General features: G+C 51.2%; 1 protein-coding gene across 4 annotated transcripts in view; it reads right to left on the bottom strand.

Annotated features, from left to right (window-relative positions):
- LOC121845884 (proto-oncogene vav-like) overlaps window positions 1-17256 on the bottom strand; it is a 65814-nt gene that overhangs the window by 1022 nt on the left and 47536 nt on the right. For 2 of the 4 annotated variants that reach the window (XM_042318078.1, XM_042318077.1), the window contains exons 13-26: window positions 17076-17248; window positions 15895-16030; window positions 14805-14914; window positions 14100-14201; window positions 12690-12784; window positions 12330-12352; window positions 9682-9718; window positions 8707-8843; window positions 6430-6495; window positions 5972-6003; window positions 5183-5293; window positions 4983-5070; window positions 732-936; window positions 344-495 (exon numbers count right to left, since the gene is read on the bottom strand). In XM_042318078.1, coding sequence (XP_042174012.1) covers window positions 344-495; window positions 732-936; window positions 4983-5070; window positions 5183-5293; window positions 5972-6003; window positions 6430-6495; window positions 8707-8843; window positions 9682-9718; window positions 12330-12352; window positions 12690-12784; window positions 14100-14201; window positions 14805-14914; window positions 15895-16030; window positions 17076-17248 — 1467 coding nt within the window. The remainder of the gene's footprint in view (window positions 1-343; window positions 496-731; window positions 937-4982; window positions 5071-5182; window positions 5294-5971; window positions 6004-6429; window positions 6496-8706; window positions 8844-9681; window positions 9719-12329; window positions 12353-12689; window positions 12785-14099; window positions 14202-14804; window positions 14915-15894; window positions 16031-17075; window positions 17249-17256) is intronic. The other 2 variants (XM_042318080.1, XM_042318079.1) reach the window with 1 other exon arrangement.

Raw genomic sequence — 17256 nt, 5'->3', positions numbered from 1 at the left:
GAATGAGTAGGTGTGTCCAAACTGTTGACCGAACATGTTGACAGGTGTGAGGATCCTACTGCATGTGCTGCATGTGAATGTGAGTGCGTGTGTGTGTGTGTGTGTGTGTGTGTGTGTGTGTGTGTGTGTGTGTGTGTGTGTGTGTGTGTGTGTGTGTGTGTGTGTGTGGGACGGTGTGTGGGTGTGTGTGTACTGTGTGTGTGTACTGTGTGTGGGACGGTGTGTGTGTGTGTACTGTGTGTGGGACGGTGTACTGTGTGTGTGTGTGTGTGTGTACTGTGTGTGTGTGTGTGTGTGTGTGTGTGTGTGTGTGTGTGTGTGTACTGTGTGTGTTGCTCCTCACCCGTCCATAGACCTCTCCTTTCCACCATCCATTGTGAGCTTTCTTAGACAGGACCTTGACTGTGTCTCCTTCTCTCAGAGACAGCTCTGTACGGTCTCTGGCTGAGAAGTCATACCTGGCCCTCGCTGTGCCGAACGAACGTATACTGCCACCTAGAGGAGAGAGGGAGAGGTGAGCGTGGGTGTGTGTGTGTTGAAACAAGACAGTATTTGAGAGTACTTATATTTGAGGTTATGGAAGGAAATAAGTTGAGGTTTGTAGGAAGTCTTGAGAGAGAGTGTGTGTGTGTGTGTGTGTGTGTGTACCTGGGGAGGGTGTGTTGAAGGGTGTATCACTCTGTTCAGGCTGGTTGAAGGGGTTCGGGGGTGGTGTGTGTGTGTGTGTGTACCTGGGGAGGGTGTGTTGAAGGGTGTATCACTCTGTTCAGGCTGGTTGAAGGGGGTCTGGAGGGTGGTGTGTGTGTGTGTACCTGGGGAGGGTGTGTTGAAGGGTGTATCACTCTGTTCAGGCTGATTGAAGGGGGTCTGGAGGGTGGTGTCCACATCCTTAAAATACTCCTTCAATGAATGTTGCTGGTAGAACTGAACCATCTCCTAACAGAGAGATGAGGGGAGAGAGAAAGAAAGAGATAGGGGGAGAGAGAGTGGGGGAGGGGGAGAGAGAGTGGGGGAGGGGGAGAGAGAGTGGGGGAAGGGAGAGAGAGATAGGGGAAGGGGAGAGAGAGGGGGAGGGGAGAGAGAGGTAGGGGAAGGGGAGAGAGAGGGGGAGATGGGGGAGGGGAGAGAGAGAGGGGAGATGGGGGAGGGGAGAGAGAGAGGGAGATGGGGGAGGGGAGAGAGAGGTAGGGGAAGGGGAGAGAGAGGGGGAGATGGGGGAGGGGAGAGAGATAGGGGAAGGGGAGAGAGAGGGGGAGATGGGGGAGGGGAGGGGAGATGGGGGAGGGGAGAGAGAGGTAGGGGAAGGGGAGAGAGAGGGGAGATGGGGGAGGGGAGAGAGAGGTAGGGGAAGGGGAGAGAGAGGGGGAGATGGGGAGGGGAGAGAGAGATAGGGGAAGGGGAGAGAGAGGGGGAGATGGGGGAGGGGAGAGAGAGGGGGAGATGGGGGGAGGGGAGAGAGAGGGGGAGATAGGGGAAGGGGAGAGAGAGGGGGAGATGGGGGAGGGGAGAGAGAGGGGGAGATGGGGAAGGGGAGAGAGAGATAGGGGAAGGGGAGAGAGGTAGGGAGGGGAGAGGGAGAGAGAGATAGGGAAGGGGAGAGAGAGGGGGAGATGGGGGAGGGGAGAGAGGGGGGAGATGGGGGAGGGGAGAGAGGGGGGAGGGGAGAGAGAGGGGGAGATGGGGGAGGGGAGAGAGGGGGAGATGGGGGAGGGGAGAGAGAGAGAGGGGAGATGGGGGAGGGAGAGAGAGAGGGGGAGATGGGGAGGGGAGAGAGAGGGGGGAGATGGGGGAGGGAGAGAGAGAGAGGGAGATGGGGGGGGGAGAGAGGGGTAGGGGAGGGGAGAGAGAGGTAGGGGAGAGAGAGGTAGGGGAGGGAGAGAGAGAGGGGAGATGGGGGAGGGGAGAGAGAGAGGGGGAGATGGGGGGGGGAGAGAGAGGGGGAGAGATGGGGGGAGGGGAGAGAGGGGGAGATGGGGGAGGGGAGAGAGGGGGAGATGGGGGAGGGGAGAGAGGGGGAGGTGGGGGAGGGGAGAGAGGGGGAGATGGGGGAGGGGAGAGAGAGAGAGGGGGAGATGGGGAGGGGAGAGAGAGAGGGGGAGATGGGGGAGGGGAGAGAGAGGGAGAGATGGGGGAGGGAGAGAGAGAGAGGGGAGATGGGGGAGGGGAGAGAGAGGTAGGGGAGAGAGGGTAGGGGAGGGAGAGAGAGAGGGGGAGATGGGGAGGAGAGAGAGAGGGGGAGATGGGGGAGGGGAGAGAGAGGGGGGAGAGATGGGGGAGGGGAGAGAGAGGGGGGAGATGGGGGGAGGGGAGAGAGGGGGGAGATGGGGGAGGGGAGAGAGAGGGGGGAGACGGGGGGAGGGGAGAGAGAGGGAGAGATGGGGGAGGGGAGAGAGAGAGAGGGGGAGATGGGGAGGGGAGAGAGAGGTAGGGGAGGGGAGAGGTAGGGGAGGGGAGAGAGAGGTAGGGGAGAGAGAGGTAGGGGAGGGGAGAGAGAGAGGGGGAGATGGGGAGGAGAGAGAGAGGGGGAGATGGGGGAGGGGAGAGAGGGGGAGAGATGGGGGAGGGGAGAGAGAGGGGAGATGGGGGAGGGGAGAGAGAGGGGAGATGGGGAGGGGAGAGAGAGGGGAGATGGGGGAGGGGAGAGAGGGGGGAGATGGGGGAGGGGAGAGAGGGGGAGGGGAGAGAGAGGGGGAGATGGGGGAGGGGAGATAGGGGAGATGGGGGAGGGGAGAGAGAGAGAGGGGGAGATGGGGGAGGGGAGAGAGAGAGGGGAGATGGGGGAGGGGAGAGAGAGGGGGAGATGGGGAGGGAGAGAGAGAGAGGGGGAGATGGGGGAGGGGAGAGAGAGGTAGGGGAGGGGAGAGAGGTAGGGGAGACAGAGGTAGGGGAGGGAGAGAGAGAGAGGGGGAGATGGGGGAGGGGAGAGAGAGAGGGGGAGATGGGGGAGGGGAGAGAGAGGGGGAGAGATGGGGAGGGGAGAGAGGGGGAGATGGGGGAGGGGAGAGAGGGGGGATGGGGAGGGAGAGAGGGGGAGATGGGGGAGGGAGAGAGAGAGGGGGAGATGGGGGAGGGGAGAGAGAGAGGGGGAGATGGGGGAGGGGAGAGAGAGAGGGGGAGATGGGGGAGGGGAGAGAGAGAGAGGGGGAGATGGGGGAGGGGAGAGAGAGGTAGGGGAGGGGAGAGGTAGGGGAGGGGAGAGAGAGGTAGGGGAGAGAGAGGTAGGGGAGGGGAGAGAGAGAGGGGGAGATGGGGGAGGAGAGAGAGGGGGGAGATGGGGGAGGGGAGAGAGAGGGGGAGAGATGGGGGAGGGGAGAGAGAGGGGAGATGGGGGAGGGGAGAGAGAGGGGGAGACGGGGGAGGGGAGAGAGAGGGGAGACGGGGAGGGGAGAGAGAGGGAGAGATGGGGAGGGGAGAGAGAGGGGAGATGGGGGAGGGGAGAGAGAGGAGATGGGGAGGGGAGAGAGAGGGGGAGATGGGGGAGGGGAGAGAGAGAGGGGGAGATGGGGGAGGGAGAGAGAGAGGGGAGAGAGAGGGGGAGATGGGGGAGGGGAGAGAGAGGTAGGGGAAGGGGAGAGAGAGGGGAGATGGGGGAGGGAGAGAGAGAGGGGGAAGGGGAGAGAGAGGGGAGATGGGGGAGGGAGAGAGAGGGGGAGGGGAGAGAGAGGGGGAGATGGGGGAGGGGAGAGAGAGGGGGAGGGGAGAGAGAGAGAGGGGGAGATGGGGAGGGGAGAGAGGGGGAGATGGGGGAGGGGAGGGAGGGAGAGAGGGGAGATGGGGGAGGGGAGAGAGGGGGAGATGGGGGAGGGGAGAGAGAGGGGGAGATGGGGGAGGGGAGAGAGAGAGGGGGAGATGGGGGAGGGGAGAGAGAGGGGGAGATGGGGGAGGGGAGAGAGAGAGGGGGAGATGGGGGAGGGGAGAGAGGGGGAGATGGGGGAGGGGAGAGAGAGAGGGAGAGAGATGAAGATACAAAAAAAAAAGTGAAACATGTTTACATGTACAAGAAATGATGGTAGACAGAGAGACGAGGAGGGTAGACAGAGAGACGAGGAGGGTAGACAGAGAGACGAGGAGGGTAGACAGAGAGACGAGGAGGGTAGACAGAGAGACGGGGAGGGTAGACAGAGAGACGAGGAGGGTAGACAGAGAGACGAGGAGGGTAGACAGAGAGACGTGGAGGGTAGACAGAGAGACGAGGAGGGTAGACAGAGAGACGAGGAGGGTAGACAGAGAGACGAGGAGGGTAGACAGAGAGACGAGGAGGGTAGACAGAGAGACGAGGAGGGTAGACAGAGAGACGGGGGAGGGTAGACAGAGAGACGAGGAGGGTAGTCAGAGAGACGAGGAGGGTAGACAGAGAGACGGGGAGGGTAGACAGAGAGACGAGCAGGGTAGACAGAGAGACGAGGAGGGTAGACAGAGAGACGAGGAGGGTAGACAGAGAGACGAGGAGGGTAGACAGAGAGACGGGGAGGGTAGACAGAGAGACGAGGAGGGTAGACAGAGAGACGAGGAGGATAGACAGAGAGACGAGGAGGGTAGACAGAGAGACGAGGAGGGTAGACAGAGAGACGGGGAGGGTAGACAGAGAGACGGGGAGGGTACAGAGAGACGGGGAGGGTAGACAGAGAGACGAGGAGGGTAGACAGAGAGACGGGGAGGGTAGACAGAGAGACGAGGAGGGTAGACAGAGAGACGGGGGAGGGTAGACAGAGAGACGGGGAGGGTAGACAGAGAGACGAGGAGGGTAGACAGAGAGACGGGGAGGGTAGACAGAGAGACGAGGAGGGTAGACAGAGAGACGAGGAGGGTAGACAGAGAGACGAGGAGGGTAGACAGAGAGACGAGGAGGGTAGACAGAGAGACGGGGAGGGTAGACAGAGAGACGGGGAGGGTAGACAGAGAGACGAGGAGGGTAGACAGAGAGATGAGGAGACGAGGAGGGTAGACAGAGAGACGAGGAGAGAAAGTGGGGAATGACGTACGATTAACCCTTTGAATGCTTTCTTCTCGTTGATGCGGTAGAGGCCTTCTGTTGACGTGATCTTGATGTGTCTGATGTCCATGTTAAACCTGGAGGAGACAGAGTGAATGAGAATCAGTGTGTGTGTGTGTGTGAGAGAGAGGAAGATTGCCAGCTGTTAGACACCTCCTTTCTGATTGGCCAGTAAGGAGGCAGGCTCACTTGAGGCTGATTGCGAACTCTCCTCCGTCTTTCTGGCGGACCAGAAACGTTCCGTCCGACCGTGAAATCAGGAGGTTCTTTGCCGCTGACCGGTCCATGTTCCCCGCAAACCTAGAACCCAAATCACTTAAATGACCAAACCTAGAACCCATTGCAGTTGCGTTAGAACAATACAAAACCTTCCCATGATTGCTATCAATAACTATTTTCAAACACAGAACACTTCCAATCCTAGAACCCTGCAGTGTTACCACACTCTTAGAAAAAGGTGATATCTAGAACCTAAAAGGGTTCTTTGGCTGTCCCCATATGAGAAACCTTTGAAGAATCCTTTTTGGTTCCAGAGAGAACCCTTTTGGTTCCAGGTGGAACCCTTTCCATGGAAAGGGTTCGACCTGGAACCCTCGACCTGGAACCAAAAAGGGTTCTCCTATGGGTTCTCCAATGGGGACAGCAGGAGAACCCTTTTGGAACCGTTTTTTTCTAAGATTGTAGGTGGTACACATCTAGAGCATCGGTATGAGTGATACCAGGTGGTACATATCTAGAGCATCGGTATGAGTGATACCAGGTGGTACACATCTAGAACATCGGTATGAGTGATACCAGGTGGTGCACATCTAGAACATCGGAATGAGTGATAACAGGTGGTGCATATCTAGAACATCGGTATGAGTGATACCAGGTGGTGCACATCTAGAACATCGGAATGAGTGATACCAGGTGGTGCACATCTAGAACATCGGAATGAGTGATACCAGGTGTAAATAGAATGGTATCATTACTCACCATAGGAAGTCGGATAGGTCGGGAGTTGGTCTCTGGGAAGAGAGGTCAGAGGTCAGACAGTTTTGAGAACACAACCCATGCTTCCTGAAGCACTTAATAAAACGTATGTTGGTATTTCTATCAATACCAGACACGATGAAGCCGACACCTATAACATGTGTGATCAACAACATGTATGTTGGTATATCTATCAATACCAGACACGGAGTAGCCTAGGGGCGGCAGGGTAGCCTAGTGGTTAGAGCGTTGGACTAGTAACCGGAAGGTTGCGAGTTCAAAACCCCCGAGCTGACAAGGTACAAATCTGTCGTTCTGCCCCTGAACAAGGCAGTTAACCCACTGTTCCTAGGCCGTCATTGAAAATAAGAATTTGTTCTTAACTGACTTGCATAGTTAAATAAAGGTTAAAAATAATAAACTATGACATGTGTAATCAACTTCAAGTCAGTGGTACTCACAGAGATGAAGGGCTGGACCTTACTGCAGGGGAACCAACCCATCTGACCAATCGTCACGTTCTTGCCCTGAGTGACACACACAGCAGACCAATCAGACGACTAGAACAGAAATGATTTACTACAAAGTACATGTTACAATGGTATTACTCAATAATACGCCCAGAGAGAGATGCCAGAGAGAGAGAGAGATGCCAGAGAGAGAGAGAGAGATGCCAGAGAGAGAGAGAGAGATGCCAGAGAGAGAGAGATGAGAGAGAGAGATGCCAGAGAGAGCCAGAGAGAGAGAGATGCCAGAGAGAGAGAGAGAGAGATGCGAGAGAGAGAGATGCCAGAGAGAGAGAGATGCCAGAAATGGACACTCAGCACACAGGGGGACAAACAGAAATGGACACTCAGCACACAGGGGGACAAACACCTACCTGGAGGTGACAGCCTTCCCTCCCCCATACGCCCCCCCCTAGACACAACTACGACAACATAACCAACAGGTCACAACTGCAGCTCTGTCGGACGCTGGGTATGTACATAGTAAATGGTAGGCTTCGAGGGGACGCTGGGTATGTAAATGGTAGTGTTCGAGGGGATGTTGGGTATGTACATAGTAAATGGTAGGCTTTCTGTCCAACCAAAAACATAGAGACCCAGAAAATCGGAGTCTACGCCTTCATTGTGGTGAATCACTAAAAACAATACAGAAATACACTACGGAAAAAGAAGGAACAGCACGTCAGAAATCAGATCAAAGTATTTGAAGAATCCATCCATATTCTAACCACTTCTGGGAAAATGTATGAGTTTTCTATCCAAAATGGAGATGTATAGATAAACCACTTCTCCAAACAACAAAAACATAGACTTGATCAATTACAAATCTTAGAGTCAACTATTAAAGACTACCACTGGATTCTCCAATTACAATTAATGAACTACAGGACAAAATAAAAACTCTCCAACCCAAAAAGGCCTGTGGTGTTGATGGTATCCTCAGTGAAATGATCAAATATACAGACCACAAATTCCAATTGGCTATACTTAAACTCTTTAACATCATCCTCAGCTCTGGTATCTTCACCAATATTTGGAACCAAGGACTGATCACCCCAATCCTTATGACATAACATTTCACAAATAACAAGTCTGAAATAAAATTGGCAGAAAAACACACAAATGTATTTCCACAAGGCTTTGTAGTGAGACAGGGCTACAGCTTGATATACATCAACAGAATGACAGGGCTCTAGAACAGTCTACAGCACCCGGCTTCACAAATGTCAACTGTTTTCTGATGATCTAGTGCTTCTGTCCCCAACCAAGGAGGGCCTACAGCAGCACCTAGAATCTTCTGCTCAGGTTCTGTCAGACCTGGGCCCTGACAGTAAATCTCAGTAAGACCAAAATAATGGTGTTCCAAAAAAGGTCCAGTCGCCAGGACCACAAATACAAATTCCATCTAGACACCGTTGCCCTAGAGCACACAAAAAACTATACATACCTCGGCCTAAACAACCGCGCCACAGCTATCATACACGAAGCTGTGAACGATCTGAGAGACAAGGCAAGAAGGGCATTCTATGCCATCAAAAGGAAAATAAAATTTGACATCCCAATTAGCATCTGGCTAAAAATACTTGAATCAGTTATAGAACCCATTGCCCTTTATGGTTGTGAGATCTCACCATATTGCCCTTTATGGTGGCGAGATCTCACCATATTGAGACTCTACATGCAGTACTCTGTATAAACATCCTCTGTGTACAACGTAAAACACCAAATAATGCATGACTATACCCGCTAATTATCAAAATCCAGACAAGAGCTGTTAAATTCCACAACCAGAACAGCAACACAATTATACCCAACCAAATCATGAGAAATCAAAAAGAGAATTACTTGACACATTGGAAAGAATTTACCAAAAAACAGCTGCCAGATGTATGACCATATTAGAGAGACATATTTCCCTCAGATTACACAGACCCACAAAGAATTCAAAACAAATCCAATTTTGATAAACTCCCATATCTACTGGGTGAAATTCCACAGTGTGCCATCACAGCAGCAAGATTTGTGACCTGTTGCCACAAGAAAAGAGCAACCAGTGAAGAACAAACACCCCCAATAAAACCCATTTGAAGAGAGAGAGAGAGAGAGAGAGAGAGAGAGAGAGAGAGAGAGAGAGAGACACACACGGTATCTCCACCCTCCCACACACTCATACTACAGGAAGCATGCTCTGCCTGCACCGTGTGTGTGTGCATGTGCGTGTGTGTGTTTTACCTCCCACCACGTTAGGTCGGCATCGGCTCTTGTCAGTTCGATGACATCACCCATGGAGAGGTGCAGTGGTTGGCCGAACGCTACAGGGGGCGGAGGTAAACCATAGTACTCCTGACACACCTCCATTGTAGGAAGGCCTGAGAGAGAGAGAGAGAATTTGTTAAATTCTACAACCACCTAAAAGGAAGTGATTCCCAAACCTGCCTTCACCTACAGAGAGATGAACCTGGAGAAGAGTCCCCTAAGCAAACTGGTCCTGGGGCTCTGTTCACAAACACCCCACAGAACCACAGGACAGCAACACAATTAGACCCAATCAAATCATGAGAAAACAAAAAGATAATTACTTGACACATTGGAAAGAATTAACAAAAAAACAGAGCAAACTAGAATGCTATTTGGCCCTAAACAGAGAGTACACAGCGGCAGGGGAGAAAAAGGGGAGGAAAAGGGGAGAAAAAGGGGAGGAAAAGGGGAGAAAAAGGGGAGGAAAAGGGGAGGAAAAAGGGGAGAAAAAGGGGAGAAAAAGGGGAGGAAAAGGGGAGAAAAAGGGGAGGAAAAGGGGAGAAAAAAGGGGGAGGAAAGGGGAGAAAAAGGGGAGGAAAGAGGAGGAAAAGGGGAGAAAAAGAGGAGGAAAAGGGGAGAAAAAAGGGGAGGAAAAGGGGAGGAAAAGAGGAGGAAAAGGGGAGAAAAAGAGGAGGAAAAGGGGAGAAAAAAGGGGAGGAAAAGGGGTCAAATTCAACAACAAAAAAACAAAAAAAAAGAAACGTGTGTGATGTTTACTGGTCATTTTTTATTTGTTTATTTAACTTTTGTTTAGTATCTACCTCACTTGCTTTGACAATGTTAACGTATGTTTCCCATGTCGATAAAGCCCCTTGATTTGAATCGAATTGAGATGAGTTAAGTTCCCATTCTAATCTGATCCCAACTTGATTCAGTTCTATAATGTTACTCTGCTTCTGGGATCCTCACCTGGACTGGCTTGTCTGTGAGGAGCTGACTTCTTATTCTGTAGGAACAACAAAGGTCACAGATATACAATCAACTAGAACAGACTCACAGATATACAACCCACTAGAACAGACCCACTAGAACAGACCCACAGATATACAACCCACTAGAACAGACCCACAGATATACAACCCACTAGAACAGACTCACAGATATACAACCCACTAGAACAGACTCACAGATATACAACCCACTAGAACAGACTCACAGATATACAACCCACTAGAACAGACCCACTAGAACAGACCCACAGATATACAACCCACTAGAACAGACCCACAGATATACAACCCACTAGAACAGACCCACTAGAACAGACCCACAGATATACAACCCACTAGAACAGACCCACAGATATACAACCCACTAGAACAGACCCACAGATATACAACCCACTAGAACAGACTCACAGATATACAACCCACTAGAACAGACTCACAGATATACAACCCACTAGAACAGACTCACAGATATACAACCCATTAGAACAGACTCACAGATATACAACCCACTAGAACAGACCCACTAGAACAGACCCACAGATATACAACCCACTAGAACATACTCACAGATATACAACCCACTAGAACAGACTCACAGATATACAACCCACTAGAACAGACTCACAGATATACAACCCACTAGAACAGACTCACAGATATACAACCCACTAGAACAGACTCACAGATATACAACCCACTAGAACAGACTCACAGATATACAACCCACTAGAACAGACTCACAGATATACAACCCACTTGAACAGACCCACAGATATACAACCCACTAGAACAGACTCACAGATATACAACCCACTAGAACAGACTCACAGATATACAACCCACTAGAACAGACTCACAGATATACAACCCACTTGAACAGACCCACAGATATACAACCCACTAGAACAGACTCACAGATATACAACCCACTAGAACAGACCCACAGATATACAACCCACTAGAACAGACCCACAGATATACAACCCACTAGAACAGACCCACAGATATACAACCCACTAGAGCAGACTCAAAGATATACAACCCACTAGAACAGACACACAGATATACAACCCACTAGAACAGACTCACAGATATACAACCCACTAGAACAGACACACAGATATACAACCCACTAGAACAGACTCACAGATATACAACCCACTAGAGCAGACTCACAGATATACAACCCACTAGAACAGACACACAGATATACAACCCACTAGAACAGACACACAGATATACAACCCACTAGAGGAGACAACACACTCCAGAGTGGTATACTACATAGCAGGATCGATAAGTTAGCCAGCTGACTTTGATAAACAACCAGAACTAACTCTAGATGTTCCGGTTCATTAAGCAAGCTTATCAGAAGGGAACCATGCCACTCTCCCAGTAGCTTGATAGGTGAATAAAACCCTGGTAATTCAGTGTGTGTGTGTGTGGGGGGAAGGTCAGGTAGGCGTGTGAGTGAGGTCTGTATTGTTGTTTTACAACGGTGTGTGTGTGTGTGTGTGTGTGTGTGTGTGTGTGTGTGTGTGTGCACGTGTCAGGTATGCGTTCCTGTTTGACAAGGCGATGCTAGTGTGTAAGAAGAAGAGTGGAGAGACGATGGAACTGAAGGAGATTATAGACCTGCAGTACTACCAGCTACGAGACGAGGCCACCGTCTCCTAGGAACACTTTCCTGCCGCAAAGTGTCCCTAGCTCACACAGTCATTACTCAGTAGTATAGTGACACGCTGCCAGATAAAGAGCCTCTGAAAGTGTCCCTAGCTCACACAGTCATTACTCAGTAGTATAGTGACACGCTGCCAGATAAAGAGCCTCTGAAAGTGTCCCTAGCTCACACAGTCATTATTACTCAGTAGTATAGTGACACGCTGCCAGATAAAGAGCCTCTGAAAGTGTCCCTAGCTCACACAGTCATTACTCAGTAGTATAGTGACACGCTGCCAGATAAAGAGCCTCTGAAAGTGTCCCTAGCTCACACAGTCATTACTCAGTAGTATAGTGACACGCTGCCAGATAAAGAGCCTCTGAAAGTGTCCCTAGCTCACACAGTCATTACTCAGTAGTATAGTGACACGCTGCCAGATAAAGAGCCTCTGAAAGTGTCCCTAGCTCACACAGTCATTACTCAGTAGTATAGTGACACGCTGCCAGATAAAGAGCCTCTGAAAGTGTCCCTAGCTCACACAGTCATTACTCAGTAGTATAGTGACACGCTGCCAGATAAAGAGCCTCTGAAAGTGTCCCTAGCTCACACAGTCATTACTCAGTAGTATAGTGACACGCTGCCAGATAAAGAGCCTCTGAAAGTGTCCCTAGCTCACACAGTCATTACTCAGTAGTATAGTGACACGCTGCCAGATAAAGAGCCTCTGAAAGTGTCCCTAGCTCACACAGTCATTACTCAGTAGTATAGTGACACGCTGCCAGATAAAGAGCCTCTGAAAGTGTCCCTAGCTCACACAGTCATTACTCAGTAGTATAGTGACACGCTGCCAGATAAAGAGCCTCTGAAAGTGTCCCTAGCTCACACAGTCATTACTCAGTAGTATAGTGACACGCTGCCAGATAAAGAGCCTCTGAAAGGAGCCTTACCTTCTTCACGTTCCCTGAGTGGTCTGAAATACAAAGCACAACACAGCTGAGTGTACAACACTACACACACACACACACACACACTACACAGCTGAGTGTACAACACTACACACACCTGCAGAAAACATACAGTCAAAGAAAACTCACACACACACACACACACACTACACACACACACACATGCACACACACACACGCACGCACACACAGACACACAACACACACACACACTACACACATGCACGCACGCACACACACTACACACACACACACACTACGCACGCACGCACACGCATGCACACACACACACACACACACACACTACACTACACACACACACTACACACACACACACTCTACCTGAGTTGCGTCCGCAGCCTGGTACTCTTCCCAGACATTCTTTATGAGCGGCCATTCTGCAACGACTACAACGATACCCCTGGAAGAATATCCCCCTGAGAGAGAGAGAGGAGGAGGGCGAGGAGGGAGGGAGGGAGACAGAGAGAGAGAAAGAGACAAAGAGAGAGAAGGAGGGAGGGAGGGAGACAGAGAGAGAAGGAGAGAGAGAAGGAGGGAGGGAGGGAGAAAGTATAGAGAGAAAGAGACAAAGAGAGAGAGAGAAGGAGGGAGGGAGGGAGACAGAGAGAGAGAAGGAGAGAGAGAAGGAGGGAGAGGAGGGAGGGAGGGATGGAGGGAGAAAGTATAGAGAGAAAGAGACAAAGAGAGAGAGAGAAGGAGGGAGGGAGACAGAGAGAGAGAAGGAGAGAGAGAAGGAGGGAGAGAGAGTAGGAGAGAAGGAAGGAGAGAGATAGAGAGAGGGAAGGAAGGAGAGAGAGAGAAGGAGGGAAGGAGAGAGTATAGAGAAGGAAGGAGAGAGAGAGAATGAGGGAGGGAGAGAGTATAGAGAGAGAAGGAAGGAGAGAGAGAGAAGAGAGAGGAGGGAGCAAGTATAGAGAGAGAAGGAAGGAGAGGAGAGAGAGAGAAGGAGGGAGGGAGCAAGTATAGAGAGAGAAGGAAGGAGAGGGAGAGAGAGAAGGAGGGGAGGAGCAAGTATAGAGAGAGAAGAAAGGAGAGAGAGAGAGAGAGAAGGAGAGAGAGAGAGAGGAGAGAGACATAGAGAGAGAGAGAGAGAAGGAGGGGAGGAGCAAGTATAGAGAGAGAAGGAAGGAGAGAGAGAAAGAGAGAGAAGGAGAGAGAGAGAGAGAGAGAGAAGAGGAGGGAGGGAGTATAGAGAGAGAAATTAAAGAGAGAGAGGAGGGAGAGAGAGAGATTAAAGAGAGACAGAGATTAAAGAGAGACGAGGGAGAGAGAGATTAGAGAGAGAGGAGAGAGTGAGATTGTGAGAAGTCAATCTATCTATCTTTCTATCTATCTGTCTGTATGACGAGTACTATTTGACTATTTAACTAACTACTTAGCAGTCTTATAGGGGTAGAATCTGTTCCGGGCCTTGTTGGTTCCAGACTTGAGGCATCGGTACCGCTTGCCATGCAGTAGCTGAGAGAACAGTCTATGACTTGGGTTGCTGGAATCTGACCATTTTTAGGGCCTTCCTCTGACACCGCCTGGTATAGAGGTCCTGGATGTCAGGAAGCTTGGCCCCAGTGATGTACAGGGCCGTACGCACTACCCTCTGTAGCACCTTGCGGTCGGAGGCCGAGCAGTTTCCATAACAAGAGTTGATGCAGCCAGATACTCTCAGTGGTGCAGCTGTAGAACTTTTTGGGATCTGAGGAGCTTGTGTGTGTGTGTGTGTGTGTGTGTGTGTACCTGAGGAGCATACTGCAGGCCTTGCAGGAGGTGGTATCTTCAAAGCAGTGCATCTGGAAGTCATGACTGTTGGCAGTACAGTTCTCTGGACACATGTTGGACCTGCCAATCAAACAATCAACCAACCAACCAAATAAATCCATCAGTCAGTCAGTCTGTCCATTAGTCAATCCCTCCCTCCATCCCTCCATCCATCCACCAATCCCTCCCTCCCTCCCTCCATCCCTCCATCCATCCACCAATCCCTCCCTCCCTCCCTCCATCCATCCAGCAATCCCTCCCTCCCTCCATCCATCCACCAATCCCTCCCTCCCTCCATCCATCCACCAATCCCCCTCCCTCCATCCATCCACCAATCCCTCCCTCCCTCCATCCATTCACCAATCCCTCCCCATCCATTCACCATCCATTCCATCCATCCCCACCCCCTCCCTCCATCCATTCACCAATCCTCCCTCCATCCATCCCTCCCTCCATCCATCCAAATCCCTCCCTCCCTCCATCCCCAATCCCTCCCTCCATCTACCAATCCCTCCCTCCCTCCATTCCTCCATCCACCAATCCCTCCCTTCCTCCATCCCTCCCTTCATCCCTCCCTCCCTCCATCCCTCCATCCACCAATCCCTCCCTCCCTCCATCCCTCCCTCCCTCCCTCCCTCCCTCCATCCCTCCCTCCCTCCATCCATGAACTATTGTATGACTCACAGGGCCATCTCAAACTGCTCCAGCCATTTCTTCTTGAGATCTCTGGTCTTGAAGAAAAGGTCGTATCCTGACTTCCCATAACAGTCTATAAGCAGGAAAAAATGTGACCACTACACACACACACACACACACACACATATATACACACACACACACACACACACACACACACACACACACACACACACACACACACACACACACACACACACACATATATATATATACACACACACACACATATACACACACACACACACATACACACACACACAAACACACACACACACCACACACACAACACATATATACACACACACACACACACACACACATATATACACACACACACACACACATACACACACACACACACACACCCACACACACAAACACACACACACACGGGATAAGTTTAGTACAACAAATGTGGGGAGAAGAGAGGAGAAGAGAAGAGAAGAGGAGAGAAGAGAAGGAGAGACAAGAGAAGGAGGAAAGACGAGAAGAAGGAAGAGAAGAGAAGGAGAAGAGAAGAGAAGAGAAGAGAAGAGAAGAAGAGGAGGAGAGAAGAGAAGGAGAAGACAAGACAAGAGAAGGAGGAGAAGATGAGAAGAGAAGGAAGAGAAGAGAAGGAAGAGAAGAGGAGGAGAAGAGAAGAGAAGGAAGAGAAGAGAAGAGGAGGAGAAGTGAAGGAGAAGACAAGAGAAGGAGGAGAAGACGAGAAGGAAGAGAAGAGAAGAGGAGGAGAAGAGAAGGAGAAGACAAGAGAAGGAGGAGAAGACGAGAAGGAAGAGAAGAGAAGAGGAGGAGAAGAGAAGGAGAAGACAATACAAGAGAAGGAGGAGAAGACGAGAAGAGAAGGAAGAGAAGAGGAGGAGAAGAGAAGAGAAGGAAGGAAGAGAAGAGAAGAGGAGGAGAAGAGAAGGAGAAGACAAGAGAAGGAGGAGAAGACGAGAAGGAAGAGAAGAGAAGAGGAGGAGAAGAAAAGGAGAAGACAAGACAAGAGAAGGAGGAGAAGACGAGAAGAGAAGGAAGAGAAGAGGAGTGGAAGAGCAGAGAAGAGGAGGAGAAGAAGAGCAGACTAAGCTACCTTCTTGCTGTCCTTCTCCCCGGTGGTCTCGTCTCGTAGCTGGTAGTACTGCAGGTCTATAATCTCCTTCAGTTCCATCGTCTCTCCACTCTTCTTCTTACACACTAGCATCGCCTTGTCAAACAGGAACGCATACCTGACACACGCACGCACACACACACACACACACACACACACACACACACACACACACACACACACACACACACACACACACACACACACACACACGTTGTAAAACACCAATACAGACCTCACACTCACTCACACGCATAGCTGACCCCCCACACACACACACACACTGAGACACAATGGGACCCCCCACACACACACACACTGACACGCAATGTGACCCCCACACACACACACACTGACACACACACACAAACACGCAATGTGACCCCCCACACACACACAAACACGACACATCATGTGACCCCCCCCACACACACACACTGACACACAATGTGACACACACACACACACTGACACACAATGTGACCCCCCACACACACACTGACACATCATGTGACCCCCCACACACACACACACACTGACACACAATGTGACCTCCCCCACACACACACACTGACACACAATGTGACCCCCCCCACACACACACTGACACACAATGTGACCCCCCACACACACTGACACACATGTGACCCCCCCCACACACTGACACATCATGTGACCCCCCCATCACACACTGACACATCATGTGACCCCCCACACACACTGACACATCATGTGACCCCCCACACACACACTGACACATCATGTGACCCCCCACACACACACTGACACATCATGTGACCCCCCACACACACACTGACACACATGTGACCTCCCCCACACACACACTGACACATCATGTGACCCCCCACACACACACTGACACATCATGTGACCCCCCCACACACACACTGACACATCATGACCACATCATGTGACCCCCCACACACACACTGACACATCATGTGACCCCCCACACACACACACTGACACATCATGTGACCCCTGGTCCACTGACACATCATGTGACCCCCCACACACTCACTGACACATCATGTGACCCCCCACACACACACTGACACATCATGTGACCACACACACTGACACATCATGTGACCCCCCACACACACACTGACACATCATGTGACCCCCCCCCACACACACACCTGTCCTGTTTGGACTTCTTCTCTGAGGAGCTGATCTTCAGTTCTCCATCGATCTTGGGTCGTCCGTACAGAGCCAGAGACTGAGTCATGTTCTCTATAGACAACTGGAAGGTGGTGATCTGTTTGATGATCTCGTTGTCTCTCTTTACCTCGTTCACACACTGAGCCAGGTCCTGAAACA

This window comes from Oncorhynchus tshawytscha, unplaced genomic scaffold, assembly GCF_018296145.1.
Source record: "Oncorhynchus tshawytscha isolate Ot180627B unplaced genomic scaffold, Otsh_v2.0 Un_contig_2678_pilon_pilon, whole genome shotgun sequence".
Lineage (NCBI taxonomy): Eukaryota > Metazoa > Chordata > Actinopteri > Salmoniformes > Salmonidae > Oncorhynchus > Oncorhynchus tshawytscha.
The sequence above is the reverse complement of the archived record's forward strand: the minus strand, read 5'-3'. Positions and strand labels throughout refer to the sequence as shown.